Source organism: Bufo bufo, chromosome 4 (assembly GCF_905171765.1).
Source record: "Bufo bufo chromosome 4, aBufBuf1.1, whole genome shotgun sequence".
NCBI classification, from domain to species: domain Eukaryota; kingdom Metazoa; phylum Chordata; class Amphibia; order Anura; family Bufonidae; genus Bufo; species Bufo bufo.
Window position 1 is genome coordinate 433,725,769 of NC_053392.1, and position 27,917 is coordinate 433,753,685.

At 47.6% G+C, this 27,917-nt stretch overlaps 1 protein-coding gene across 2 annotated transcripts in view; it reads right to left on the reverse strand.

Annotated features, from left to right (window-relative positions):
* SERAC1 (serine active site containing 1) overlaps positions 1-27,917 on the reverse strand; it is a 354,636-nt gene that overhangs the window by 12,443 nt on the left and 314,276 nt on the right. For both annotated transcript variants that reach the window (XM_040429358.1, XM_040429357.1), the window contains exons 14-15: positions 11,992-12,089; positions 5,533-5,715 (exon numbers count right to left, since the gene is read on the reverse strand). In XM_040429358.1, coding sequence (XP_040285292.1) covers positions 5,533-5,715; positions 11,992-12,089 — 281 coding nt within the window. The remainder of the gene's footprint in view (positions 1-5,532; positions 5,716-11,991; positions 12,090-27,917) is intronic.

Genomic DNA, 27,917 nt, shown 5'->3' on the forward strand with positions numbered 1-27,917 from the left:
AGGTTTCGGCTGTCTTACAGTGGCCCCAGCCCAGTGGTCTTCGTTCCCTGCAGCGCTTTTTGGGCTTCGCCAATTATTATCGGAAGTTCATCAGGGACTTTTCCATGCTGGCCAAGCCTCTCACGGATCTGACCAGGAAGGGCAGTAATTCCCAGGTCTGGCCGCTCGAGGCCACCCGAGCTTTTGAGGCCCTAAAGTCCGCCTTTGTGTCGGCTCCGATTCTGTCGCATCCCAACCCTGGGTTGCCCTTTGTCCTCGAGGTGGACGCGTCTGAGACGGGAGTAGGCGCCCTTCTGTCTCAGCGTAGAACACCAGAGGGTCCTCTGCTTCCTTGTGGGTTTTACTCCCGGAAACTGTCTTCCGCGGAGTGCAACTATCAGATTGGTGACAGGGAGTTATTGGCCATCGTGCAGGCCCTTAAAGAATGGAGGCACTTGCTCGAGGGTTCGGTGGTTCCGGTTCTCATCCTGACGGACCACAAGAATCTGACCTACCTTTCTGAGGCCAAGAGATTGACACCACGTCAGGCCAGATGGGCTCTGTTCTTGTCACGTTTTAATTACGTGGTCTCCTACCTACCCGGTTCCAAGAACATCAGGGCGGATGCCTTATCACGGCAGTACTCCGAGCTGTCCAGGGAGGAGTCGATTCCGACTTCGGTCATACCTCCGAATCAGATCCTGGCCGCCATTCGCACCAGCCTGACCTCTCCCCTGGGTGAGCAGATTTTGGCGGCTCAATCTGGTGCTCCCTCTGGGAGACCCAACGGCAGATGTTTTGTGCCTGAGGAGTTGCGCACTCGGTTGTTGCGAACCTACCATAACTCCAAGACCGCGGGGCATCCTGGAAAGAATCAGCTGTCCTGGGCTGTTTCACGTCTGTTCTGGTGGCCTTCCCTACGTTCCGACATCGCCGCATATGTAGCGGCATGCTCCGTTTGTGCCCAGAGTAAGTCCCCTCGGCACCTTCCGTTGGGCCTTCTGCAACCCATAGCCACCGGGGAGCGCCCATGGTCACACCTGGGGATGGATTTCATTGTGGACCTCCCTGCATCCCGAGGCCATACGGTCATTCTCATGATTGTGGATCGGTTTTTCAAAATGTGCCACTGTGTTCCTCTCAAGAAGTTACCCTCTGCACAAGAGTTGGCCACGATTTTTGCCAGGGAGGTCTTCCGGTTGCACGGTTTGCCTAAGGAGATTGTGTCGGATCGGGGGAGTCAGTTTGTGTCCAGGTTCTGGCGCGCCTTTTGCTCCCAGTTGGGGATTCATCTCTCCTTCTCCTCGGCCTACCACCCTCAGTCCAATGGGGCCGCAGAACGATCCAATCAGGCCTTGGAGCAATTCCTTCGTTGCAATGTCTCCGATCACCAAGACAATTGGGTTGACCTCCTGCCTTGGGCTGAGTTTGCCAGGAACACGGCGGTGAACTCTTCCTCTGGGACGTCTCCCTTCATGGCCAATTATGGGTTCCAACCTGCCGTGTTACCGGAGGTATTCTCTCCCCAGGATATTCCGGCTGTGGAGGATCACCTTTCCGTCCTACGTGCTTCTTGGGTACAGATCCAGAAGTCCCTTGAGGTCTCTGCGCAGCGCCAGAGACTCCAGGCTGATCGCAGACGAGCGCCTGCTCCTTCCTACCAGGTCGGAGACCGTGTATGGTTGTCCACCCGCAACCTCAACCTTCGAGTGCCCACTCCCAAGCTGGCGCCTCGCTTTGTTGGTCCCTTCCGAGTGCTTCGCAGGGTAAACCCGGTAGCCTATGCCCTTGCGCTTCCTCCTGGCATGCGGATCTCCAACGTGTTTCATGTCTCCCTGTTGAAGCCACTGGTGTGTAATCGTTTCACTTCCTCGGTTCCTCGGCCTCGTCCGGTCCAAGTGGGCAATCGTGAGGAATATGAGGTGAGCAATATCCTGGACTCACGCCTGGTCCGCGGTCGGTTGCAGTTTTTGGTCCATTGGCGTGGTTATGGTCCAGAGGAGCGTTCCTGGGTTCCCTCCGCAGATGTCCATGCTCCTGCCTTGCTCCGAGCCTTCCACGCACGCTTCCCTCAGAAACCGTTTTGTGCTCCGCGGAGGAGGGGCCCTTGAGGGGGAGGTACTGTCATGGTCTTACCTTCTTGCTGTTCTCCTTCGTTTGACATGTGCTGGCGGCCATCTTGGTTTCTGGGTTTCTTGTAGCCTTCCACCCTGCGGCTCCTCCTTCCCACTGGGAGGAGCTGAATGCCTAGCTCATATATATAGGAGGTCTGTGGCTTCAGTTCCTTGCTTGGTCCTCTTGTGTTCACATGCTTCTAAGACTGCTGCTGCTTCTGGTTCCTGATCCTGGCTTCGTCTGACTACCCTGCTGGTTCCTGATCCTGGCTTCGTCTGACTACCCTGCTGGTTCCTGATCCTAGCTTCGTCTGACTACCCTTCTGGTTCCTGACCTCTGGCTTCGCAAAGACTCTGCTCGGTTTCACCATCCGTTTGGACTTTGCTTTACAGCTTTATTTTCAATAAAGCCTTCTTATTTTCACTTATCTCTTGTTGTACGTCTGGTTCATGGTTCCGTGACAACAAGGTGCTGATAGCATTCTTTAGAAATGTTGGCCCATATTGATAGGATAGCATCTTGCAGTTGATGGAGATTTGAGGGATGCACATCCAGGGCATGAAGCTCCCGTTCCACCACATCCCAAAGATGCTCTATTGGGTTGAGATCTGGTGACTGTGGGGGCCATTTTAGTACAGTGAACTCATTGTCATGTTCAAGAAACCAATTTGAAATGATTCGAGCTTTGTGACATGGTGCATTATCCTGATGGAAGTAACCATCAGAGGATGGATACATGTTCTCATTCTGTTTAGGCCAAATTTGGACTCTACCATTTGAATGTCTCAACAGAAATCGAGACTCATCAGACCAGGCAACATTTTTCCAGTCTTCAACAGTCCAATTTTGGTGAGCTCGTGCAAATTGTAGCCTCTTTTTCCTATTTGTAGTGGAGATGAGTGGTACCCAGTGGGGTCTTCTGCTGTTGTAGCCCATCCGACTCAAGGTTGTGCGTGTTGTGGCTTCACAAATACTTTGCTGCATACCTCGGTTGTAACGAGTGGTTATTTCAGTCAACGTTGCTCTTCTATCAGCTTGAATCAGTTGGTCCATTCTCCTCTGACCTCTAGCATCCACAAGGCATTTTTGTCCACAGGACTGCCGCATACTGGATGTTTTTCCCTTTTCACACCATTCTTTGTAAACCCTAGAAATTGTTGTGCGTGAAAATCCCAGTAACTGAGCAGATTGTGAAATACTCAGACCGGCCTGTCTGGCACCAACAACCTTGCCACGCTCAAAATTGCTTAAATCACCTTTCTTTCCCATTCTGACATTCAGTTTGGAGTTCAGGAGATTGTCTTGACCAGGACCACCCCCCTAAATGCATTGAAGCAACTGCTAAGTGATTGGTTGACTAGATAATTGTATTAATGAGAAATAGAACAGGTGTTCCTAATAATTCTTTAGGTGAGTGTATAGTACATTGAGCTGCAAACATCTTGAGAATGATGTCTAACTCAATGATAAAGTATATTAAAATGTTAAAGGCTATGTACACCTCCACAGGCAATTTTTGTTTATGATTGCATTTTACTAATTTTTGGCTAAAAATCATATTTTCAATTGGCCTTTATTAAAAATATTGAGCCATTCTGTCACAAAGGGTTAACTGTTTTTCCAACTGTGTGCTATAATGAGTGTTTATAATGTCAGAGAGCAGAAATAAGGATCCCGTCAGCTTCCCAAATGACGGAAAAGACATAAAATCCAAAGGCTGCTACTACAGCATCTCAGCTATGTACACAAAAATAGATTCCATATTTTTAATAAAGACCAATTGAAAAAATTATTTTAGCTCAAAATAAGTACAATGCAATATAAAAAACTTGCCCCCAAGGTGTACATAGCCTTGAACTTTTTTGTAAAGTAATAAAGTATCCATTATCATTTATTAACATAGTGATTCCAACTGCAACTATACTTTTACTCCCAATGTCTCTGTGTCCTTGATACAATGGGAAGATCCAAGCACTTCAGAAAAATAAATGTGGATTTATAGAAGTCTGGAACCAGCTCTTCACGACCAGGACAATTTTCATTCTTCCTTTCTTGCCTACCTACTTTTCCATTCATATTGCCATTTAAGATGTATTTTTTATTGCACCATTCAATTTACCAGATCTTGTTTTCAAAAACAGGAAAAAAAAAAATTTTGTCGGGTGAAATATAAAAAAAAACACAATCCCATTCTGCCATATTTTGGGGTTTTATTTTTATGGCATTCACTGTCCGACTTATTCTGCAGCGACACCAAATTTATATAGTTATTATGTTTTACTACTTAAAAAAAAAATCTACATATTCTGACACCCATAACTTTTTTAAAATATTTTCTAATACATAGCTGTGTGAGGGCTTATTTTATTTTTCTGTGTGAACTGAAGTTTTTATTGGTATCATTTTACAGTACCAATAAACTTTCTGATCCCTATTTATTAAAACATTTTCAGGTTACCAAATAAAAAGGTGATTCAGGCATTTATTTTTCCATTATGGCTTACGCTGTGCAGGATAAATACTTTTATATATTGCTAGTTTGGACATTCTGGACAAACTGGTAAAGGGAGGATTTGGATCTTTCATTCTTTTTTTTTTTAACGTTTCACACCTTAAGTATGCAGCCAATTTTAATTTTTTCACTTTTGAACCCGCTGCATACACCCCTCCACCGCAGATGTATATTTACAGGGCAATTTCCAAACATTTGAAGACTGCATAAGAATCTTTATTAATTTGTTCAAGAAGTCCTACCCCAGTGAAGTTTGTAAGTGATCACCAAGATAATGACCTAGCCTTTTAGAAAAGTGTGTCTTTAGCCTGAGTGTACTGTATGTAAATAGAGATGAGCGAATTTCTTAAAAGTTTCATATGGCTGATTCGCCACGAAGCGCATATTTTTGTAAGTAGCAGGTGCAATGACAGGGAGCTGCGATAGCACCGCCCCCCGTCATTGTACCCCTCAGATGCCGCGTTCATACATGTAAAATTAACAATGAAATTTTTTTTAATCAAACTTACCTCCTGCATTTGCTTGCGACGGGCTGGCTGCCGCCATCTTGCTTGAAGATCTCGGCCGAAATCCTGTGCAGCACGAGATTACGTCATCATGCGAGATCTTCAAGCAAGATGGAGGCTGGCGGCCCGTCGCAAGCAAATGGAGGAGGAATTTTTTTGTTTTTTATACTATTTCAGGTTAAATCGATTCGCTGACACGAAGCACGAGGAAATTCGGCTTCTAGGCGAATCGAATTTATCCTGAAATTTGGATCGAATTCCACTTCGTCGGATTCGATTCGCTCACCTCTATATGTAAACTTTGAGCCTCAACTGTACATGTGACCAAATCACTCAATTAATCTGACCACCTGATTTGTCTCATTAGACTTTTTTGATACAACACATTTCTTACTACATGCTTAGTAACTGCTGTCTCACCTTTGCTAAGCTCCTTAACTTCTATAGATGGAAAAAGTAGCAATCTTGCATTAACTGAATATTCTGCCAGTCGAGAACCATGGTGGGGAACACTGTAAAAGGCAATCCCTCTTGTGTTCTTCACAAAATCTTGCATCTCTTCATCCCTTGATGCATTTACCAACATCTTTTTAACTAACAGCCCTAAAAGAAAATTGTTAAACTTAAAGAGAACCTGTCACCATGAAAATGGAGTCCAATCTACTGGTATCATGTTAAGGCCTCATACACACAACCGTTATGTTTTTTGCGGTCCACAAACCGCGGATCCGCAAAAAACGGAAGCCGCCTGTTTGCCTTCCGCAATTTGCGGAACGGAACGGGCGGCACATTGTAGAAATGCCTATTCTTGTCCGCAAAATGTACAATAGGACATGCTATATTTTTTTTTGCGGGGCCACGGAACGAAGCAACGGAAGCAGACAGCACACGGAGTGCTGTCCGCATCTTTTGCGGCCCCATTGAAGTGAATGGGTCTGCACCGGAGCTGCAAAAAAGGCGGCTTGGATGCGGACCACAACAACGGCCTGTGCATGAGGCCTAAAGCACAGGAGAAGCTAAGCAGATTGATGTATACTTTTGTGCAAAAATATTCTGTATAATTTGTAACTGAGGTCCTGATCCCCCATCCTGATGGAGTGGTAGACCTACATGCCCTGCCACTCCTTCCATTCTCTATGGGACTGCCAGAGATAGCCAAGTACAGCTCTGGATGAAAAGTACGGGAGTCCCTGTTCTCAGGATCGGTAGAGGACCAGTGCTGGGACCCCCACTGATCTCCTAGTTATCCCCCTATCCACAGGGATAGGGGATAATTTGCTACAACCATAATTCCCCATTAAACATCATTTAAACAACAAGACAACCTAAATACTTGAGGCATTAAACAAAACTATCTACTACCACAAACTTGTATGTATTTTATACATTTTGCACTATCCTTATCCTGATTTTTAGTGTAAATTGATTGATTCTCTGCTAATTCCCATTACACATTAACAGTCATTTTAAGAATGTTCCAGTCATGTTTCCACTGATGGAAAAAAATTACTGAAATGACATTTCCCTACAATGTACGTATGAACAAGTAGTTCCAAATAGTTCCATAAAAGATCTAAATTATGGTTAGAAAATGTTTGTATAGGGCAGGGGTCTGCAACCTTTAAGAAATAAAGAGCCACTTGGACCCCTTTCCGAAGGAAAAAAAAAAACTGGGAGCCGCAAAACCATTGCGACATTTAAAACAAATATAACACTGCATATATTGTTTCTTACCTTAATGCTATATACAGGATCGTGCAGTCAGCTGTAAAAAAAAAAAGGACTTTTTCACTTAACAATGTAAAATATATTTTTGCAAATGAATAGCTAATTAAAATATTTAATTTACCTTTACCAGACCCCCCCAATCATGTGCCAGTAATACCAGACCCCCCTCCAATCATTTGCCAGTAATACCAGACCCCCCCAATCATGTGGCAGTAGTAATACCAGACCCCCCCAATCATGTGCCAGTAGTAATACCAGACCCCCCCAATTATGTGCCAGTAGTAATACCAGACCCCCCCAATCATGTGCCAGTAGTAATACCAGACCCCCCCAATCATGTGCCAGTAGTAATACCAGACCCCCCCCAATCATGTGCCAGTAGTAATACCAGACCCCCCCAATCATGTGCCAGTAGTAATACCAGACCCCCCCCAATCATGTGCCAGTAGTAATACCAGACCCCCCCAATCATGTGCCAGTAGTAATACCAGACCCCCCCAATCATGTGCCAGTAGTAATACCAGACCCCCCCAATCATGTGCCAGTAGTAATACCAGACCCCCCCAATCATGTGCCAGTAGTAATACCAGACCCCCCCCCCAATCATGTGCCAGTAATTCCAGGGCCCCCCAAATTCCCCAATCATGTGCCAGTATAATACCAGGGCCCCCCCATTATGTGCCAGACTGCCAGTTAAAAAAAAAAAAATTAACACTTATACTTACCTCTTTGGAGCGATGCGATGCAGGCTTCTTCCGGCCTGTGTCCCGACTCCAGCGCTGTACGGCTCAGGCGGCGCGATGACGTCATCGCGCCGCCTACGCCGGCCTCTGATAGGCTGCCGGCCTAGTAGTGCCGGCAGCCTATCAGAGGAACAGGAAAGGGACACACCTCCCTGCCCTGCTCCTCCGCACAGCCTTCTGTTTGTATCGCTGTCCTGAGGACGGCGATACAAACAGATCACTATGGAGATAAGCGCTTCGCTTCCACAATGGAAGCGCTCATCTCAGTGCCTGCCCAGCCGCCGCACAGTGCCTGCCCCGCCGCCGCACACACACTGCCGCTGGCCTTGGGGGGGATTTGATACCCCACTTCCTACGCCCATGCTGGAGCCGTGGCAAAGGTTCAAAAGAGCTGCATGCGGCTCCGGAGCCGCGGGTTGCCGACACCTGGTATAGGGGATGGGAAATTATGGTTAGGTGTAGATTGATAGATTATATGTCGTGTGTACATGTAGAAATTTGAATTTGTATGGTATACTGGGACTTGGAATAACTAGAACTTATTGTGTGTTAAGCTTTGATCATATAAAGCTTCAAGAGTTCTGGTGACATTTAAATTACATTTGTGCAACTGATTCACAGTTACATGAAAATGCTTGTGTGAAAACTTTTAAAATGTGTATTTCTTCTATAACTATGCTTAAAAGTTTTTTCCAGGATTATTATTCTGATGACCTATCCTCTGGGCCCCGTTGCCTTCTCGCAGTTTACCAAGCATAGCGCCATACATTGTATAGCGGCTATACTTGGTAATGCACTTAGCCCCATTCACTTGCATGGAGCTGAGCTGCTCTTAGGCCACGTGACCGATGAACGTGTCATCACTGGCCTAGGAAAAGCAGAGAGAAGCCCACGGCGCTACTGCGAACGCCGCTGCCTTCTCAAATAGCTGATCGGCGGAGGTCCCAGGTGTCGGACCCCCACCGATCAGATACTGATGACCTATCCAGAGGAAAGGACATCAGTATGAAAATCAAAAAAAAAAAAAATAACTTTAATTTCTAGAAAGATATATATTTTAGTTTAAATTGTATAATCAATGCTTTAATGATCTTTGCATACAAGAATTAGCTGGTGCATTTATGCAATTTTAAGACCTGTAATACAAAGCATTCGGAAACTCTTCAGACTCACTTTTTTCACATGTTACTTTGCCGCCATGTGCTAAAATTAAACATTAAAAAAAAAGGTTTTCCACTATTAATCTGCCCGGGTGGACTGGCCATAGACTCTACAGGGAAATTTCCCAGTGTGCCGATGCAACGCCCACATGGTCACCGGCCAGGTACCACGATCTGATGCTCTTAGCATTAATTAATGAAAGGAGCATCAGGTGCCTTCCTGAATTCAACTGTACCTCTATGGTATTGTTGGCCTTACCTACTTCTATTGTCTCTGCCTAGTTTTTTTGCCCTGCCTTCCGTCAGTCTGGACCCACCTACAACATGGGGCCACTTTTAGTTTTTTTTCCAGGGCTACTTTAAGTTCCAGTCCACCTCTGTAGTCTGCACTCAGTACCCCATAATGAGAAAGTGAAGACAGAATTTTAGAATTTTTTGCAAATTTATTAAAAAGGTGAAACTGAAACTTTGCATTGACATAAGTAGTCCAACCAATTGTTATGCCTCTTGGAATTAAACTCTGGGGGCATTCCAACTCTCTTGATCATCTTTGAGATGTTTCTAGACCTTGACTGAAGTACACCTGTGGTAAATCTAGCTGATTGGCATGGCTGATTCGCACCCCCCCCCCCTCTATATAAGTGAAAATTCATATCAGAGTGAAAACCAAGCCATGAAGAGAGAAAGAACTACCTGTGGAGCTCAGAGACAGCACTGCTTGAAGGTGGAGATCTGGAGAAGGGTACAAGAATTTCTGCTGCACTGAAAGTTCCCAAGAGCACTGTGGCCTCTATAATTCTTAAATGAAAGAAGTTTGGAACAACCGGAACTCTTCCTACAGTGGGCTGTTTCACCAAACTAAGTAATTGGGGGAGAAGGACCTTGGTAAGAAAGGTGACCAGGAACCTAATGGTCATTCTGCCTGACCTCCAAAGATCCTGTGTGTAGATGGGAGAAACTTCCAGAGGGTCAACTATCACTGCAGCACTCCACCAATAAAGGCTTTATGGCAAAATGGCCAGAAAGAAGCCTCTCCTCAGTAAGATACATAAAAGCCCACTTGGAGTTTTCAAAAACGCACCTAAGGGACCCTCAGAGGGTAAGAAACAAGATTCTATGGTCTGATGAAACAAAGATTTATTTTTTTGGCCTAAGTCATGTCTAGAGGAAACCAGGCACTCCTCATCACCTACCCATTACCATCCCTAGAGTGCAGCATGCTGGTGGCAGCATCATGCTGTGGGGGTGCTTTTCAGTGACTGGGGCAGGGAGACTGGTCAGGGTTAAGGGGAAAGCTAAGTGAAATAAAGAACAGAGATATTCTCAATGAAAACCTGATCCAGAATGCTCTGGATCTCAGACTGGACCACAGTCTCACCTTTTAACAAGACAATGACCCTGAGCACACAGCGAAGACAACACAGGAGTGGCTTGGCACAATTCTGTGAATGTCCTTGAGAGGCCCAGAGCTAGGGTGGCCACTGGCTTCACCCTAGAAAGCCGGATCTCACCGACCACACCCCAAAGAATACCTACAATGCCCCAAACCACACCTCCAAATCACATGAAACCAAGCTCCCGCATCAGTGAAACCACTCCCCCACCGTCGGCCGGAAAAACACGGGGGAGGAGAGGGAAGAACTTTGTGAATGGAAGGCGAGCGGGGGCAGCCGGGGTGCTTCTCTCCCCCTCAGTCAGCCACAGGGAGCCATAGCTGTGGCTCTAGTGACTGACTGGGGGTGAGAGAAGCCTCGGTCAGTTGCTGCAGCTCACTCTCAGACAGCACAATGCTGCTGCCTGAGCTACTGAAAAGGAGGACATCCCTGTGTCCGTCCAGGCACTGTGCCGGACGGAGGACAGGGAGCCTGAAAACCGGACTGTCCGGCCTAAAACCGGACGTCTGGCCACCCTACCCAGAGCCCTGACTTGAACCTAACATCAAGCATCTCTGGAGAGACTAGAAAATAGCAGTCCACTGATGGTCCCATCCAATCTGACAGAGCTTGACAGAATTTGCAGAGAAGAATGGCAAAAGTAAGTAAGTAAGGTACGCCAGTCTTGATAAATCTCCCCCATTCTGTTTTCACTTTGTCAATATGAGGTACTGAGTGCAGAATGATGGAGAAAAACTTATTTTAGCACAAAGCCACAATATAACAAAATGTGAAAAAGTGAAAGGGTCTGAAGAATTTCTGAATACACCGTGTTATGTGGTATCATTACATCCCACGTTTTTTTTTTTTTAGCATTGATTATTATTATTTTGCACTATTTTGTATCATCATTTTTATTGTTCAGTGTACAGTTGGGGTTGTTCAAGGATAGGTCATCATTATCTAATCTGCGAGGGTCCGAGACCTGACACCCCCACCAATCAGCTGTTTTAAAAGGAGACAGCGCTCCATGAAAGCACTGCTTCCTCTTCATTACACTGTCTATTGTGTCAGAAGTGCAGTGTAAATAAAAGTACTTGCACCATTCCTTTGAATGGAGCGAGTAGTTGTAATTACACTACGCCACTGCTACAGGGGAAACCATGTATAGTGTAATGAAGAGGAAGCAGTGCTCGCATGGAGAGCCGCCTTCTGTTCAAACCGCTTATCTGCGGGGGTGAGGTTAGTTGGACTCCTGCCGATCATTCATATCCTGAGGATAGGTCATCAATTTAAACTGCTGCACAACCCCTTTAAGGAAGCAGTCAGGTAAGTCTTGCACTGCTGGACCATCCTGACTGCAGACTATAAGACACAGAGACTTTATAGCAAGATTTTTTTCAGCTAAAAAAGTAAGTCTTATAGTCCAAAAATACTATTATAAATTTGGTGCATACCACCTAATCCTTTAAAATAAAAAATTATCATATACTCACCTCTTTCTCCTGCGCCATTCTCTGCGTCACTGCTAAAATGAGGACAGCAAAATGAGGCCACTTTCTGTATACCTGTACATCATTGCTGCTGCCTTATTACAAACAGTGGGACTGGACCAGTGGCACAGAGAAAGACGAAGGAGAAAGGTGAGTATATAATATTTATTTATTTTAAAGCATGGTGCCATGGGCCAAATTTATAATTATTTGAACAACCTCTTTAAATTCATTAACATGCAAAGTTGTAAGTGTATATTGTATTATTATGGACTACAAGTTGTGTGATTCCTAAAAAGCATAGTTACATTTCCTGTGTTGCTTCAAAAGGAATAAAAACATGTTAAAACAATTTGTCATAAAGTTATACCCAGGTACTTACCTCCCATGCTATGGGATACCCATATTATTGGCCGCTTCCCAACACCAGCCATCTTTAGCTTTTCAAGGAGTTCAGAGCTTCTGTAAGCCATAGATTTCCTGTGACAGAAATAAACCTGATCTTGCATTAAACAGGTTTTTATGTAATTCAAGTTTCATAACTCTATAAAGGTGCATTCACATGACCATATATTTCTGTCCACATCCATTCCGCAATTTTGCGGATGGGATGCGGACCAATTCATTTCAATGTCCATTCAGAAGTCTGTTCTGTGGCCCCGCAAAAAAGATAGAACATGTCCTATTCTTGTCTGTATTTGTGGACAAGAATAAGCATTTCTATCATGGAGGAGGATGTTCCATTCTGCAAAGTGCAGAAAGCATGCAGACGGTATCCATGTTTTGTAAGTCCGCAAAAAGGATACGGTCCCGTGAATGAGCCCTAACATTTTCTAACCGCCTAATTGTCACGGTGGGAAGTGGGGGAAACCCCCCACCATGCGGTGTCAAAGGGTAAAAGGGAATCAGCCTGGCCAAAAGGTGTAATAAGGGAGCAGGTCACCTCCTACAGCATCCCTAATCCTCTCCCTGATTCCTCACAGTATGAGCGGACCCCGATGGTAGGACGACTCATACTCAGGATTCCTAGAGACTGTAACGGTCGCGTACACACACACACACACAGGGGGGAGGGAAGTACCCACTGCGCTCCACCCTTACCCCTGGCCCTGCCTACTTGCCTCGCGAGTCCTAATGACAGGGGACAACTGGACGGCAATCCCTAACTTGGAGTAAGTGCAGGGATGACAGACAGACAAACAACAGGCGGTGAACGGACCGAGTCAATACCAGGAAAGCTGCAAAGTACAAATGGAGCAAGCAGAGAATTGTCAGGAGAAGCCGGGGTCATAAATACCAGGAGAGCAGAGAAGAGGAGTCCTAAGAGAGTAGTCAGGTGGGAGCCGAGGTCACAATACCAGGACGGATGCGCAGTACAGGAGGATCAGGCAAAAGGATGGTCAAGGAACAAGTATTCAGCAGTCCAACAAATAGCCAGGAACCTAGAAATTAACAGGCAACCTGTAGCCAGCAGGCTGCCTGTATTTATAGTGGGGAGTGAGGGTCATGTGACGTGGCCAGCGTCACATGACCGACAGACCAACCAGTCGAGCACCGAGTGATCAGCTCGGCGCTCAAGGCAGACTTAGGAGCAAGGAGCCACCCAGCTAGTAAAGCCGCCCTGGGAATGAGGTCAAACACAGAACCTCATTCCAAAAGCTAAGCAACAGTTCTGCGGGCAATGGGGGACCGAGTGCACCTTCGGAACCCCGTGACAGAGCCCTTAAGTCGCCCTGGTAATCCCTCACCAAGGAGCAGGGAAGAGACGACCTGCTCATCCCAGTAATGGAGGAACAGGAGTCTCAATCTGAGGCCAGGCTGCAAGGAGAGGGGAACACATACAGCATAAGGAGATGGCAGGTAAGTGAAACCAATAACACACTTACCTGCCACAGACACACCGACTAGAACCCGTGCACCAGTGCTGCTGTCCACACCAACATTAAGGGACACAGCACACACCACAAACCACACAGGAACCCAGGACACCCATAGCTGCAATAAGATGAGACAGGGGAATGTCTAGTAAACATGCTGGACGCCAAACACCACCAGACATGTAACACCAAACTAGACATGCAAACACCCTGAACATAACCCACTCCATACAAATAAGGACAGGAAGGGAAGGAGACAGATGGAACACCCTGGACTGGAGCAGAGCTCCAGCACCAACCACAGCTGAAGTACAACTGACTCCAGCCAGGAAACCACAGAAGATATAAGGAAGTGACCCCACCCAGTCAGGGAGTTAACCCTTACAGCACCAGACAGAGCAACTTAAAGGGGAAGTGCACACACAAGCATACCAAAAACGTTACCACCGGCAACAGCATGTGTGGCAACCATGTTACGGCAATCACCCAGAAGGCCGAGACACTGCCACTGCATGCTCTCACAGCAACAAGTTGCCGCGGGCAACCGCAAGTGTGGCAACAGTGTCACAGCGCAAACCAAAAGCTGTGACACTAATATAGTCATTTTTCCAAGTTTCCTGTTGTCGATTTAAAACATTCCCATTTACATCTAGAGGAGGGGTCAGCAACTCCTGACACATTTGGCAGAGATGGCACGCAGGCCACGATCTACTGGCACACCAGCAAATGGTGTCCAGACTTTTCAATTTTATCGTCATGTGTTAGTAGCCCCACCGGGGAGAGTGGGACTCGCCCACTGGCTGCCTTCCTGCATAGCTCGCTGATGTTGCTACTATTCCACTACTACTCCTCTGCCTCAGGACTGCCATAAATGGGGACATAAGCTGTTGTGAGAAAGACTTTTGCAGCGTAGATTTTGAGTGGCTTATGGTCGCAGTGTTGCTTTTGATCAGCCCCTGGGTATAGCCATTTTCTGAGAACCATACATTTTTTTTTATTTTTCTCTTGATGGACCAGTGTGAGGTCTTATTTTTGTGGGATGAGTTGCCATTATAATTGGTTAAATTTTACAGCACTTTTTGATCACTTTGTATTTAGCTTTTTGGAAAGCAGGATAAAGAAAAGGCAGGATTTCTGCCATTGCTTTTTTTTTATTTTTATTGAGGTGTACAGATGTAGCAGTGCTAGCAAACATTGTTTTCGCATAGCGTTACTAACCAATCGCGACTTCTGCTCTTTCATTCGGAACGAAACAACAATTGTAATAGCAATACACAACAAGGCCAGTAGAAGGCAGTGTTAACCTAAAGTAACTACAGTAATGAATGAGTAGCAAATCACACCTGTGACTTCCCCATCTGAAGCTACAATACACCTAATTTTATGTGATACTGTAATATGCCGCTTGGCAGCCGCAGCTACCCAGCATGCTCTGCTATCATGCCAGATTGACAGCGGACAAGCGGGCACAATGGTGTTACCTTGGGGGGGTCTTTGGATGGAAGGAATGAGTGGGCACCGTGGTGTTACCTGGGGGTGGATGAACAACCAGTGGGCATTGTGGCATTACCTGCGGATGGGGTGAGAGGAGATGAGCGGGCACCGTGGTGGAGGAACAAGTGATGAGAGTGCCTACTGTGGCAGCCAGTATGCAGTTAACCCCTCTTCTGCCGCAGGTTTGTTCCAGATAAGGACTTTTCGGGCTGGGATCGAAAGCAGCGCAGGGACAGTTCGGGGAGGATCCCTTCAGTAGAAGCGCAGGAAGGAGTGAGGGCTGACTCTGCAAGGACTGTGGCCCCTGCACGTGGGGCTGTGTACATACAAGCCGGGGACCAGAAGAAGGGGCTGCCCTTGGAGTGACACCGCTGATTATAGGTTTTATCAGTGGCTGTAAGCTAATCCAAGCTAAAAAGCTGGTAATAAAGAAGGATTGTAGGATACGGCCCACAAGCTCACTGGGTATCGGTGCTCTGCTCCTTTTCGGTGGCTGTCAAAACCCGGCCTGGAACGTGGGGAGTAGTCACCCACCCAGAACTTTGACTACTCCCAATAAGAGCCGTCCCGGATCAGCTATTTACAGCCATACTAAATAGCAAAAGTGTCAACCAGCATTAGCTGCCGCTGACACATGAAAATACTGGCTCTTACTTCACCAAGGCCAGGAACCTCGGTGACACAAACCTACTATGAATGATGACCCCTTGTACCTTCCTACACACCTCCCCCTTTGTTAAACCCTGAGGGGGTGAACACACGCTAGACAGTATACCTGGGACAGGGCATCCGCGTTTCCCTGTAACTGGCCTGCCATGTGTTCCACCGAAAACGTAAAGTTCTGTAATTTCCATCCTTGGCCTGGGTAATCCATTTGAGAGGGGAGTGGTCAATCACCAGGCGGAACTTTCTCCCCAACAAATATTAGCAGAGAGATTCTAGTGCCCACTCTCTCTCCACTATACTATACCTGGTCTCAGCTGTTGTAAGCTTACGGCTGAGGAAGACAACGGGATGCTCCTCCCCATTGACTACTTCGGAGGCATCGGTCTGTACTATAAACTCCCTTTTGAAGTCGGGCATCACCAAAACCGGGGACCCACACAGGGCTGACCTCAAAGCGGAGAAAGCCTTTTCCGCCTGATCATCCCAGTGAACCATCACAGACTTGCGTCCTTTGAAGAGCCCTGTCAAGGGTGCGGCCACCGTAGCAAAGTGGGGGACAAACCTCATATAATATCCCACCATTCCCAGGAACAACTTTACTTGCCTAGTAATGACAGGTCGGGGCCAATTCCGTATTGCCTCTATTTTGTTCACTTGGGGTTTGATGACTCCGCACCCAATGACATAACTCCAGGTATTTCGTCTCCTCTAACCCTATTGCACATTTTTGGGGGGTTAGCTGTTAGTCCAGCCTTTCGAAGGGAGTCCACTACAACCTGTACCTTGGGCAGGTGACTTTCCCAGTCGGTACTGGGATGACAATATCGTCCAGGTAAGCCGAAGCATACCGACGGTGTGGACGCATCACAATGTCCATGAGCTGTTGAGAGGTGGCGGGGCGCCGTACAGACCAAAGGGTAACACCTTATACTGATACAGTCCCTCTGGTGTGATGAAGGTAGATTTCTCTTTGGCAGCCTCCATTAAGGGTACCTGCCAGTACCCTTTAGTGAGGTCCAAAACAGAAAAATACCGGGCTTGGCCTAACCTCTCAATAAGCTCATCCACCCGAGGCATGGGATACGCATGAAATTTGGAAATCTCATTTAGTTTGCGGAAATCGTTACAGAACCATAGCGCCCCGTCTGGCTTGGGAATCAAGACTATTAGACTGGCCCATTCACTTTTGGACTCCTCGATTACGTCTAGTTGTAGCATTAGCTGCACTTCTTCCGAGATGGCTTGTCGCCGAGCCTCGGGTACCCAATATGGTTTCAACTGGACTCTGGCCTAAGGCTCAGTGACAATGTCATGTTGGATGATAGAAGTGCGTCCAGGGAGGTCTGAGAACATGTCTGTGTTCCTGCTGATGAACTCCCTAGCCTCCTGAGTCTGTTTAGAGGAAAGGCTGTCGGCAATCTTCACTGTGGCAACTGCTTCCCTTGTATCAGACCACGGGGCTGGAACCGATTCCCCTAGAAAACCCGGCCGCGGGCTGTCGTCTGTACTGGTCTCCCTATCTTTCCAAGCTTTGAGTAAATTCACATGGTACACCTGCTCCGGCTTTTGCCGCCCTGGCTTGTAGTTTACCTCACCAACTTTTTCGAGTACTTCATAGGGTCCCTGCCACCTAGCCAGGAACTTACTGTCGACTGTTGGTAACAGAACCAAATCCTGATCTCCCGGGTTAAAGATCCGGACCCGAGCCTGCCGATTATAGACCCTACTCTGGGCTCGCTGGGCTGCCTCCATATGTTCCCTAACAAGCGGCAACACTGTCTCTATCCGCTCTTGCATCTGGGTGACATATTCAATTACACTTTTATATGGTGTGGGTTGTTGTTCCCATGCCTCTTTGGCTATGTGCAACAGACCGCGTGGATGTCGGCCATATAGCAGTTCGAAAGGCGAGAATCAAGTAGCAGCCTGGTGCACCTCTCGCACTGCGAACATGAGATAGGGCAGAAGAAGGTCCTAATCCCTCCCAACCTTAGACACCACTCTTTTTAACATGTTTTTTAATGTTTGATTAAACGTTTCTACAAGGCCATCCGTTTGCGGATGATAAACGGACGTCCGTAGCTGTTTTATGTGCAGTAATTTAGAGTTCCCTCATGACCTTTGACATAAAAGGGGTCCCTTGGTCGGTCAGAACCTCTTTAGGTAGCCACACTCGGGAAAATATCTCCATTAACTCCTTAGCCATGAGTTTGGCTGATGTATGTCGTAGGGGCACCGCCTCCGAGTACCGAGTGTCATAGTCTAGGACGACCAAGATGTGTTGGTGCCCTCTAGCGGACTTCAGTACTGAGCCTATGAGATCCATAGCAATTCGCTCGAATGGAACCTCGATAATCGGAAGAGGGACCAGGGGACTACGGAAATGCGGCTGGGGGCTAGTTATCTTGCAGGTTGGGCAAGACTTACAAAATTCTTCCACCTCTCTGAACACACTGGGCCAGTAAAACCGCTGTAGTATCCGGTCCTGCGTTTTCTGCCATCCCAGGTGTCCCCCAAGAACATGTTGATGGGCTAGCTCGAACATGAGCTTGCGATACGCCTTGGGCACCACCAGCTGTTACACATGCTCACCCCGTAGTTGGTTTACCGGATACAGCATCTTCTGATGAACCACAAAACGGGGAAACATCGACTTGGCCCCCAGTTGTTGAGTTTCGCCATCAACAATTACAACATTTTCCCAGGCCCGAGATAGTGTTGGGTCCCGATGCTGTGCCGAAATTTTCCCCAGAGATGTTGAGGTCTGCCAACTCCGGACCTGGCGGCAAATCCTCCACGTCTCACACCATTACACTCAGCGGGGTTGTCTCCCACTCTTCCACCGAAGTGGCAGCCACCCCTACCGCTGGCCCTTCGGTCTCAGGTTCCCAGGGTTCTGGCCTCCCCCCTGAGCAAGGCCACTCTACTGGGGTTACGCCACTCTCAAGGGTATCGGTAACTTTCGTATCAGGCCACAGTGCCGGGAAGTCTCTTGCAATTATAAGTTCATAATGTAAATTGGTGGCGACGGCAACCTCCTGGGTCCATCTGCCGGCCACCGTGGACAGAGACACCAGTGTGGTGGGATAGTCCTTTAAGTCTCCATGGATGCACACGACCCCGACTTTTCGGCCAGTATACTCGGCGGGCAGCACCAGGGCAACTCTTACCAGGGACACCAGACACCCTGAGTCCAGCAGAGCTACCGCCAGAGTGTCTCCCACTTCCACCTGGCACAGGTGGCTATTGTCTATAATCTCTGGGCTACCTGTTGCACACAGCTTCCTGGCATACAAGGAGTGGCGGTAGCCATAGTTAGTATTCATGGGTTCATCCTAATGGGGACAGTCGGCCCTTATGTGGCCAGGCTCCTGACACCGCCAGCAGATTATCGGAGTTAGGTCTGTAGGGGGTCTCAGGCGGGTTTTTGCTGGCACCAGTTGCCGGGTCTGGGGTGGAGATTTCCAGGGTTTGACTGCCCCCCTCCCAAAAGAACCCCCTTGTAGATTCCTGGAAGCCTCATAGCGCTCCACCAGGTCGACCATCTCAAGGGCATTACCAGGAGACAACTGGCCGATCCAGTACTAACAAAGCCCTAACGAATACATTAGCCAACAGACGGTCCAGCATAGCAGTGGAACTCAGCACGTCAGGCTACAGCCTTTTTTGCAACCGGTGTAACAGATCATATTACTGAGGTCTTGCGGGTTCAGCCGGGTTAAACTCCCACTCATGCACCCGCTGGGCCCGGACCAACACATTCACCCCCAGTCTTGCCAGAATCTCATTCTTTACTGTCGTGTAATTGGCTGCTTGATCATCTGGTAAGTCGAAAAACACCTGCTGGGGTCTGGATGCCAGGAAAGGAGCGACGACCTCAGCCCACTGATCTCGGGGTAGTTTCTCCCTCACGGCCACCTTTTTGAACACCACCAGATAGGTCTGGATGTCGTCCAAGGGGGTCATCTTAGGGATCGCCGCACGGATCACTTTTCGGGCATCGTGGACGCTCTGGGTGTCACGACCATGGTCATGACTCCTGTATCTGCATGTTGTTGCCTGCGGTTTGGTTGTTCAACCACAGATGACGGCCGCTAGTATGTTGCCTCACTTGTGGTTGCCGCTGGCAACATGTAGTTATTTCGCAGTTTAGCAGCCTGAGCTGGTGCTGGGCAGCTTGCTGCAATGTGCATGCGGTTTCACCTGGCAACCTATCTTTGCTAGGGGTGTCTTTTGTATGTCTGGTGTGCACAGGGTTTTAGTTATGTGTGCACTTTCTCCTTTAAGTGGCTGTCTTCCCTTCCCTGGTGTGAGAAGGGTTAACTCCCTTCTTTGTGTAAACACTGGGTGTGTCGGTGTGGCTACATGGGCTATAAAGCCCCAGTGGAGACCTGAAGCTGAGGGGTACTCCAGCCTTGTTTGTAAGCTGGAGGCACCCTCCTGGTCCCTTATACCATCTGCCAGTGAGGGCCACCCTTGTGGTCATAACTCTTGTTTGATGTTATAAAGATGTGTCTGTGGTATGCTAGTTTATTGCAGCTTATGGTCCTGGGTTCCTGTGTGATGTGTGGTGTGTGCTGTGTCCGTTTGTGTTTTAGGACAGCAGCACTTGCACATGGGTTCCAGGCTTTGTGCCTGTGGCAGGTGGGTGTTGTGCTTGTGGCATTTACCTGCCATTGCCATAAGTTGTATATGTTCCCCCTTCCTTGCAGCTTGGCCAGTGAGACTCCGGTTCCTCCGTATCCAGGAGGAACAGGTCGTCTTACCCTGCTCCTAGTTTAGGGCCACCCTGAGGGCTAGCAGGGACTTCAAGGTTCCGGAGTATGAGCCCTCCTACCATCAGGGTCGGCTCATACAGCTAGGAGTCAGGGTCAGATTAGGGATGCGATTAGGAGATGACCTGCTCCCTAATTCTGTCGTCCTGGTCAAGCAGCGACCACCATCTTCCGTCATCGCACGGCTGAGGGTTTTCCCCATCCTCAGCCGTGACACTGGGATGCTCCTGCTGCTTGCAAAGCCATCACTTGTTGCAATAGCAGCTGGTTGGTTTCCTGCTGCTGCTTATTAGCCTCCCGCTGTTGTAAGTTAGCCTCCACAAGGAGTTTCACGACAGCTTCCATTTTGTCGAGAGACACTGGTTGTAATCTCACAGGTTTGATGTAAGACATACAACCGTGCCCGGAAAAACTTAAATATTTTGGCCTTCACGCCAGCCTCACTGCACTTGCCCGCATCCTCCACCAATTGTGGGGATTCTCTATGGTAGTTGGGATAAGCGGGTGCAGTACAGAGGCAAAGTACAAGTTCGTAATTCAAATGTCCGTGTTTATTCATACATAAGGTCAAACAAAAAACACTCTTGGTGTTGGTGGTGGGTGGGTGTTTGTTCACACCGAGTAGAAAGTTCATGCATAACAAAAACGTCACTTTGTTGGCGGTTCTGCCTCCAGCAGTCTAAATGCAGGCTTTAGCTGGCCTGCTCTCCCAACACACGGGTCTCAGCTTTTCAGCCAAGCACGGGGCTCACATCACAACACACAGGGCGTTCCCTGCTGCTGAGCCAGCTGCCTTTTTAAGGATAGCCAAGTGCTGTCAAAACCCGGCTTGGAATGTGGGGAGTAGTCACCCACCCAGCACTTTGACTACTCCCAATAAGAGCCATCCCGGATCAGCTATTTACAGCCATACTAAATAGCAAAAGTGTCAATCAGCACACATGAAAATGTGTGCCGCTGACACATGAAAATACCGGCTCTTACTTTACTTAGGCCAGGAACCTCGGTGACACATACCCATTCACATAAAAAACTAGGTTTCATTTACAGAATAAAAAATAGTTTTTAATGTGATTGGGCAGGGGAGGGCATGTGACTTGTGGAACCAATGAAATCAAAACTCCTGGTATAAAAGGATCAGCCAGAAAAGAAAATGGCACTCCTTTTTGGATGTGAAGCAGGGATGCTGCTCCTTTTTTTTTATTATATTTTTTTATTGACCCTGGGTGTTCTGGAGCTCCCTGATCTCCTGTCATACTGCCCATTAACCCTTTCATCCTCTTCTACTATATACAAATAAGATGCAGAGAAGACCAGTTTGTAGCCATGTTCTACCTGTAGGGCACTGTCCCAAGTAAATATTTGTTTTTAGATTGCGTGCAGGGACTCACATCAAAAGCGCAATGAATAGTGAGGGTTCAACACCTTACTGAGCCACCCAATCCCAGTATATTTTAAAGATTTTTTTTTTTATAAAAATAGGTATGCACTCCTGCTTCTGGTTTTGCATATAGAGCGATAGATTTATTGGACAAGTAAAATAGGAGTGAATATAAAAATTAGAAATAAAAAATATTAATCCTTATTAATATTAATTACGACAAGAAGATGGTGCCATCTAAGATCTGAGATCATACTACAGTAAGTGAAGAAGTACATGGAATAAAATCTCCAATATGTATGGAGACTGATCCATATACGGGTCTTATATATGACCCATTTATATATAGATCCAGCACGGCTTCTGAGTGTGGAAGAAAAACTAAGATGCTGCTACTGGATAAGAGAAAGATGCACTACCTAGAAAAAAAGAAGCAGCGTTATCACAGCATACACATCAGCTACACTCAAAGCCTCTCCTAGGATCAGTTTGTTCAGCGCTGCAGTAAGAGGGGAAGGGGTAAGTGCACAAACCCCATACACCGGCTCACTCCAAGTAAGTGTTTATTACCTACTATCTATTATTTACCCATTATCTAACTTGCTGTTGAAAGATACGTGGCGTGGAGTTGTGGCTGTGATATCTATTTATTTATACATACTAACTAGAGACCAAGTGCAATTATATCTTCATGTTATTATACAGTACATCCATGGAATGAATTTATATAAGGGATTCAATTAACTACTGTACATACAGACTTGGCAGATTTGGATATTGGACACTATATTGGAACTATAAAAGGCACTGGGTTATGCAGATGCTCACCCGTCTATTATCATGTAAGGTGCTCTAAGTCTAACTGGCTCACCCAGCCAGTGGAAAAGTTACGTAAAGATAGGTGTGATAGACAGACTGGCACACTATATATCTGGAGTCGAGTAAAGAGAAGACTCGGTGGATATATTGTAAATTAGTTTATTGCCCTTAAAAATAGTATGTAGAATATATAAACAGAAAAAAGAGAACAGAGGAAAAAGGTTTTTTCAAAAGTTTTTTTCAAAAAGTTCTTTTTTGTAAAAAAAAATATATATATTAAAAAAAACACTTGTGATGGTACAATATTCGAGATCTGCCTTCCTAGGGTTAAAAAAAATAAAAGTCTCGGTTCATCAGTAATGCAATTGCCCTTAGGTAGCCCCTTGGTTGGTTGGTTGACAGTCAATATAGCCTGTGCATATACGGATGTTTGGTTGTGGGTTGATCCGTAATATAATTAATATGGTAAATAGTTGCCTGAACAGGGAGGAATAATCCACTGTGTAATTAGAGCAGTGGGTTTCTTATGTATCCACAGGGGTATTGACGGTGGCCTTACATAGAATGGCTGTTTATAGTAAACTGATATAAATTAAGTGGTAGAGATGGCAAAAAAAACTTGTAAAAAAGCTTGGTAGCAGGCAGGTAATGTGTAGGTAGCTCCGGTGGCGTCCCACACGGAGGCAATACTCTGCCTGCTATTACCTTTGAGCCGTCTATGAGTGCGACCGATCCTTTCCTGTGCGCTGTCAGGCCGGGTTCTCCGCTCCCGATCTGCGTGCAGAGTGCGCGTGGCATACTCTGCATCCCACGTGGAGTTGGCGTCCCACGTGGTCTGAGATCGCTTGATTGTGCAGGTCTGCTGTGGGGGATATGAGGGCTGGTGTGATTGTGGGGAAGAGCTTCCTATTAGTGACCGGTGTCCTACAGTCAGGTCCATAAACATTGGGACATCGACACAATTCTAACATTTTTGGCTCTATACACCACCACAATGGTTTTGAAATGAAACAAACAAGATGGGCTTTAACTGCAGACTGTCAACTTTAATTTGATGGTATTTACATCCAAATCAGGTGAACGGTGTAGGAATTACAACAGTTTGCATATGTGTCTCCCACTTGTTAAGAAACCAAAAGTAATGGGACAATTGGCTTCTCAGCTGTTCCATGGCCAAGTATGTGTTATTCCCTCATTATCCCAATTACAATGAGCAGATCAAAGGTCCAGAGTTCATTTCAAGTGTGCTATTTGCATTTGGAATCTGTTGCTGTCAACTCTCAAGATGAGATCCAAAGAGCTGTCACTATCAGTGAAGCAAGCCATCATTAGGCTAAAAAAAAAAAAAAAAAAACATCAGAGAGAAAGCAAAAACATTAGGCGTGGCCAAAACAACTGTTTGGAACATTCTAAAAAAGAAGGAACGCACTAGTGAGCCCAGCAACACCAAAAGACCCGGAAGACCACGGAAAACAACTGTGGTGGATGACCGAAGATTCTTTCCCTGGTGAAGAAAACACCCTTCACAACAGTTGGCCAGATCAAGAACACTCTCCAGGAGGTAAGTGTATGTGTGTCAAAGTCAACAATCAAGAGATGACTTTGCCAGAGTGAATACAGAGGGTTCACCACAAGATGTAAACCATTGGTGAACCTGAAAAACAGGAAGGCCAGATTAAAGTTTGCCAAAACGACATCTAAAAAAGACTTCACAGTCCTGGAGCAACATCCTATGGACAGATGAGACCTAGATCAACTTGTACCAGAGTGATGGGAAGAGAAGAGTATGGAGAAGAAAAGAAACTGCTCATGATCCTAAGCATACCACCTCATCAGTGAAGCATGGTGGTGGTAGTGCCATGGCGTGGGCATGTATGGCTGCCAATGGAACTGGTTCTCTTGTATTTATTGATTATGTGACGACTGACAAAAGAAGCAGGATGAATTCTGAAGTGTTTCGGGCAATATTATCTGCTCATATTCAGCCAAATGCTTCAGAACTCATTGGATGGCGCTTCACAGTGCAGATGGACAATGACCCAAAGCATACTGCAAAAGCAACCAAAGAGTTTTTTAAGGGAAAAAAATGGAATGTTATACAATGGCCAAGTCAATCACCTCACTTGAATCCGATTGCGCATGCATTTCAATTGCTGAAGACAAAACTGAAGGGAAAATGCCCCAAGAACAAGCAGGAACTGAAGACAGTTGCAGTAAGGGCCTGGCAGAGCATTACCAGGGATGAAACCCAGCGTCTGGTGATGTATATGCATTTCAGACTTCAGGCTGTAATTGTCATGGTCTTACCTGCTTGCTGCTCTCCTTCGTTTGACATGTGCTGGCGGCCATCTTGGGTTCTGGGTTTCTTGTAGCCTTCCACCCTGCGGCTCCTCCTTCCCCTGGGAGGAGCTGGATGCCTAGCTCATATATATAGGAGGTCTGTGGCTTCAGTTCCTTGCTTGGTCCTCCTGTGTTCACATGCTTCTAGACTGCTGCTGCTTCTGGTTCCTGATCCTGGCTTCGTCTGACTACCCTGCTGGTTCCTGATCCTGGCTTCGTCTGACTACCCTGCTGGTTCCTGATCCTGGCTTCGTCTGACTACCCTGCTGGTTCCTGATCCTGGCTTCGTCTGACTACCCTTCTGGTTCCTGACCTCTGGCTTCGCAAAGACTCTGCTCGGTTTCACCATCCGTTTGGACTTTTGCTTTACAGCTTTATTTTCAATAAAGCCTTCTTATTTTCACTTATCTCTTGTTGTACGTCTGGTTCATGGTTCCGTGACATTAGGACCAAGCCATGAATTCTGACGGTACAGGGCCATCCTCGCTACCCACGCTGGTTGCCAGACTTGATCAGCAGGATCACCTGTTGGGTCGGTTCGCTGTGGCGTTGCAAACCCTGCTTGAACGCACGGCTCATTTCGCTCCCGTTGCCGATGGGTCGGTTGTCGCTCCTGGGCTCGCTCCTACTGCCGCTCCGGTTGTTGCGCCAGAGTCTACCCCGACACCTGTTGTTGCGCCTGCGGTGTTTCGGGGTATGACCGGTTCTGCCCCTCTTCCACAGCGCTTTGGGGGAGAGCCAACTCAGTGCCGAGGTTTCCTTAACCAGGTGGGCATTTATTTCGAGTTGCTGCCACATGCCTTTCCTACTGAGAGATCAAAGGTGGGCTTCTTGATCTCGCTGCTCTCGGACAAGGCCTTGGCCTGGGCCAGCCCTTTATGGGAGAACAACAATCCGGTGGTTGCCGAGTTTTCCGGTTTTGTTGCTTCTCTTCGGAAGGTATTCGATGTGCCGGCTCGTGCTGCCTCTGCTGCGAAGCTCCTTATGTCCATCAGACAGGGTTCACGATCCGTAGCTGAATACGCCATTGAGTTTCGTACCCTGGCAGCAGAGGTGGGCTGGAATAATGAGGCTCTGGTCGCTGCTTTCTCTCATGGTCTCTCGGATGCCTTGAAGGATGAGGTTGCAGCTAAGGACCTACCAGTTGAGCTCGAGTCTCTTATTTCTTTCCTGATTTTGATTGACACCAGACTCAGGGAGAGACCTTCCTTTAAGGAGAACCTGCGGAGGTCTTCTAACAGATTGGTGCCTACGTTTGCTGTCCCACCCGTGCCTCCCTCTCCTCCCACGCCTCCTGGGGATGACTTGTCTGGGGGTGAACCCATGCAGCTGGGGTTTGCTCGCCTGTCCGAGGGGGAGAGGGCACTCCGGAGACGCGAGGGCCGATGCATGTACTGTGGTCTCGGTGGGCATTTTCGGTTGGCATGTCCGAACCGTCCGGGAAACGCTCGTACCCTGAGATCCTGTCGGGGGCAGATCTTGGGTGGAGTCTCCTCGTCCCCGGTTTCCCGTGTTGACAAACCACTGATCACTGTTGTCCTCTCCTGGGTCGGGGGCTCGGTGACGACCCAGGCGTTGGTGGACTCTGGTGCTGGTGGTTTGTTCATTGATAGTGTGTTCGCTGCCGCCAATTCCATTCCTCTGCAGGCTCGAGGTTCCCCACTGGCTCTTGAGGCGATAGACGGCAGACCCCTTCTGCCGCCACACGTGACTCATGAGACCCTTCCAGTGGGGATAGCCATTGGTGCCGTTCACAGAGAGTCGGTCTGCCTCCAGGTTATTTCGTCTCCACACTACTCGGTGGTCTTGGGGTACCCCTGGCTCCAGAAGCATAATCCGACTTTCGATTGGAGATCGGTCGAGATCCTCTCGTGGTCACCGCAGTGTGGGGCTAGTTGCATCCATGGGTCTGTCAAGTTGCTGTGTACTTCCTCGGACTCTCTGTTGCCTCCTGAATACGAGGAGTACCGGGATGTATTCGATAAGGTGCGCGCGGTTGCCCTACCTCCGCACCGCCCATACGATTGTGCCATAGAGTTACAATCTGGTGCCGTTCCTCCTCGTGGCAAAGTCTATCCACTGTCGGTAGCGGAGAATGAGGCCATGGAGGAGTACGTGAGGGAGGCGCTTTCACGCGGACACATTCGCAAATCTTCGTCCCCGGCAGGGGCTGGATTTTTCTTTGTGAAAAAGAAGGGCGGTGAGTTGAGGCCTTGCATCGATTACAGGGGTCTCAATCGCATCACGATCAAGAACGCTTACCCGATACCCTTGATTTCCGAGCTGTTCGATCGCCTTAAAGGGGTCACGGTCTTTACCAAACTCGACCTGAGGGCGGCATATAACCTGGTAAGGATCAAGGCGGGCGATGAGTGGAAGACCGCGTTTAACACCAGGACCGGTCATTACGAATCCTTGGTTATGCCCTTTGGGTTGTGCAATGCGCCCGCAGTCTTTCAGGAATTCATCAACGATGTTTTCCGTGACCTGTTGCAGCAGTGTGTGGTAGTCTATTTGGATGACATCTTGGTATATTCTGAATCCATGGAGGCCCACATTCTGGATGTCAGACGAGTGTTGCAACGGTTACGAGAGAACAAGCTGTTCGGTAAGCTTGAGAAATGCGAATTTCACCGATCCCAGGTAACCTTCTTAGGTTACATCATTTCCGCTGAGGGGTTCTCCATGGATCCTGAGTAGGTTTCGGCTGTCTTACAGTGGCCCCAGCCCAGTGGTCTTCGTTCCCTGCAGCGCTTTTTGGGCTTCGCCAATTATTATCGGAAGTTCATCAGGGACTTTTCCATGCTGGCCAAGCCTCTCACGGATCTGACCAGGAAGGGCAGTAATTCCCAGGTCTGGCCGCTCGAGGCCACCCGAGCTTTTGAGGCCCTAAAGTCCGCCTTTGTGTCGGCTCCGATTCTGTCGCATCCCAACCCTGGGTTGCCCTTTGTCCTCG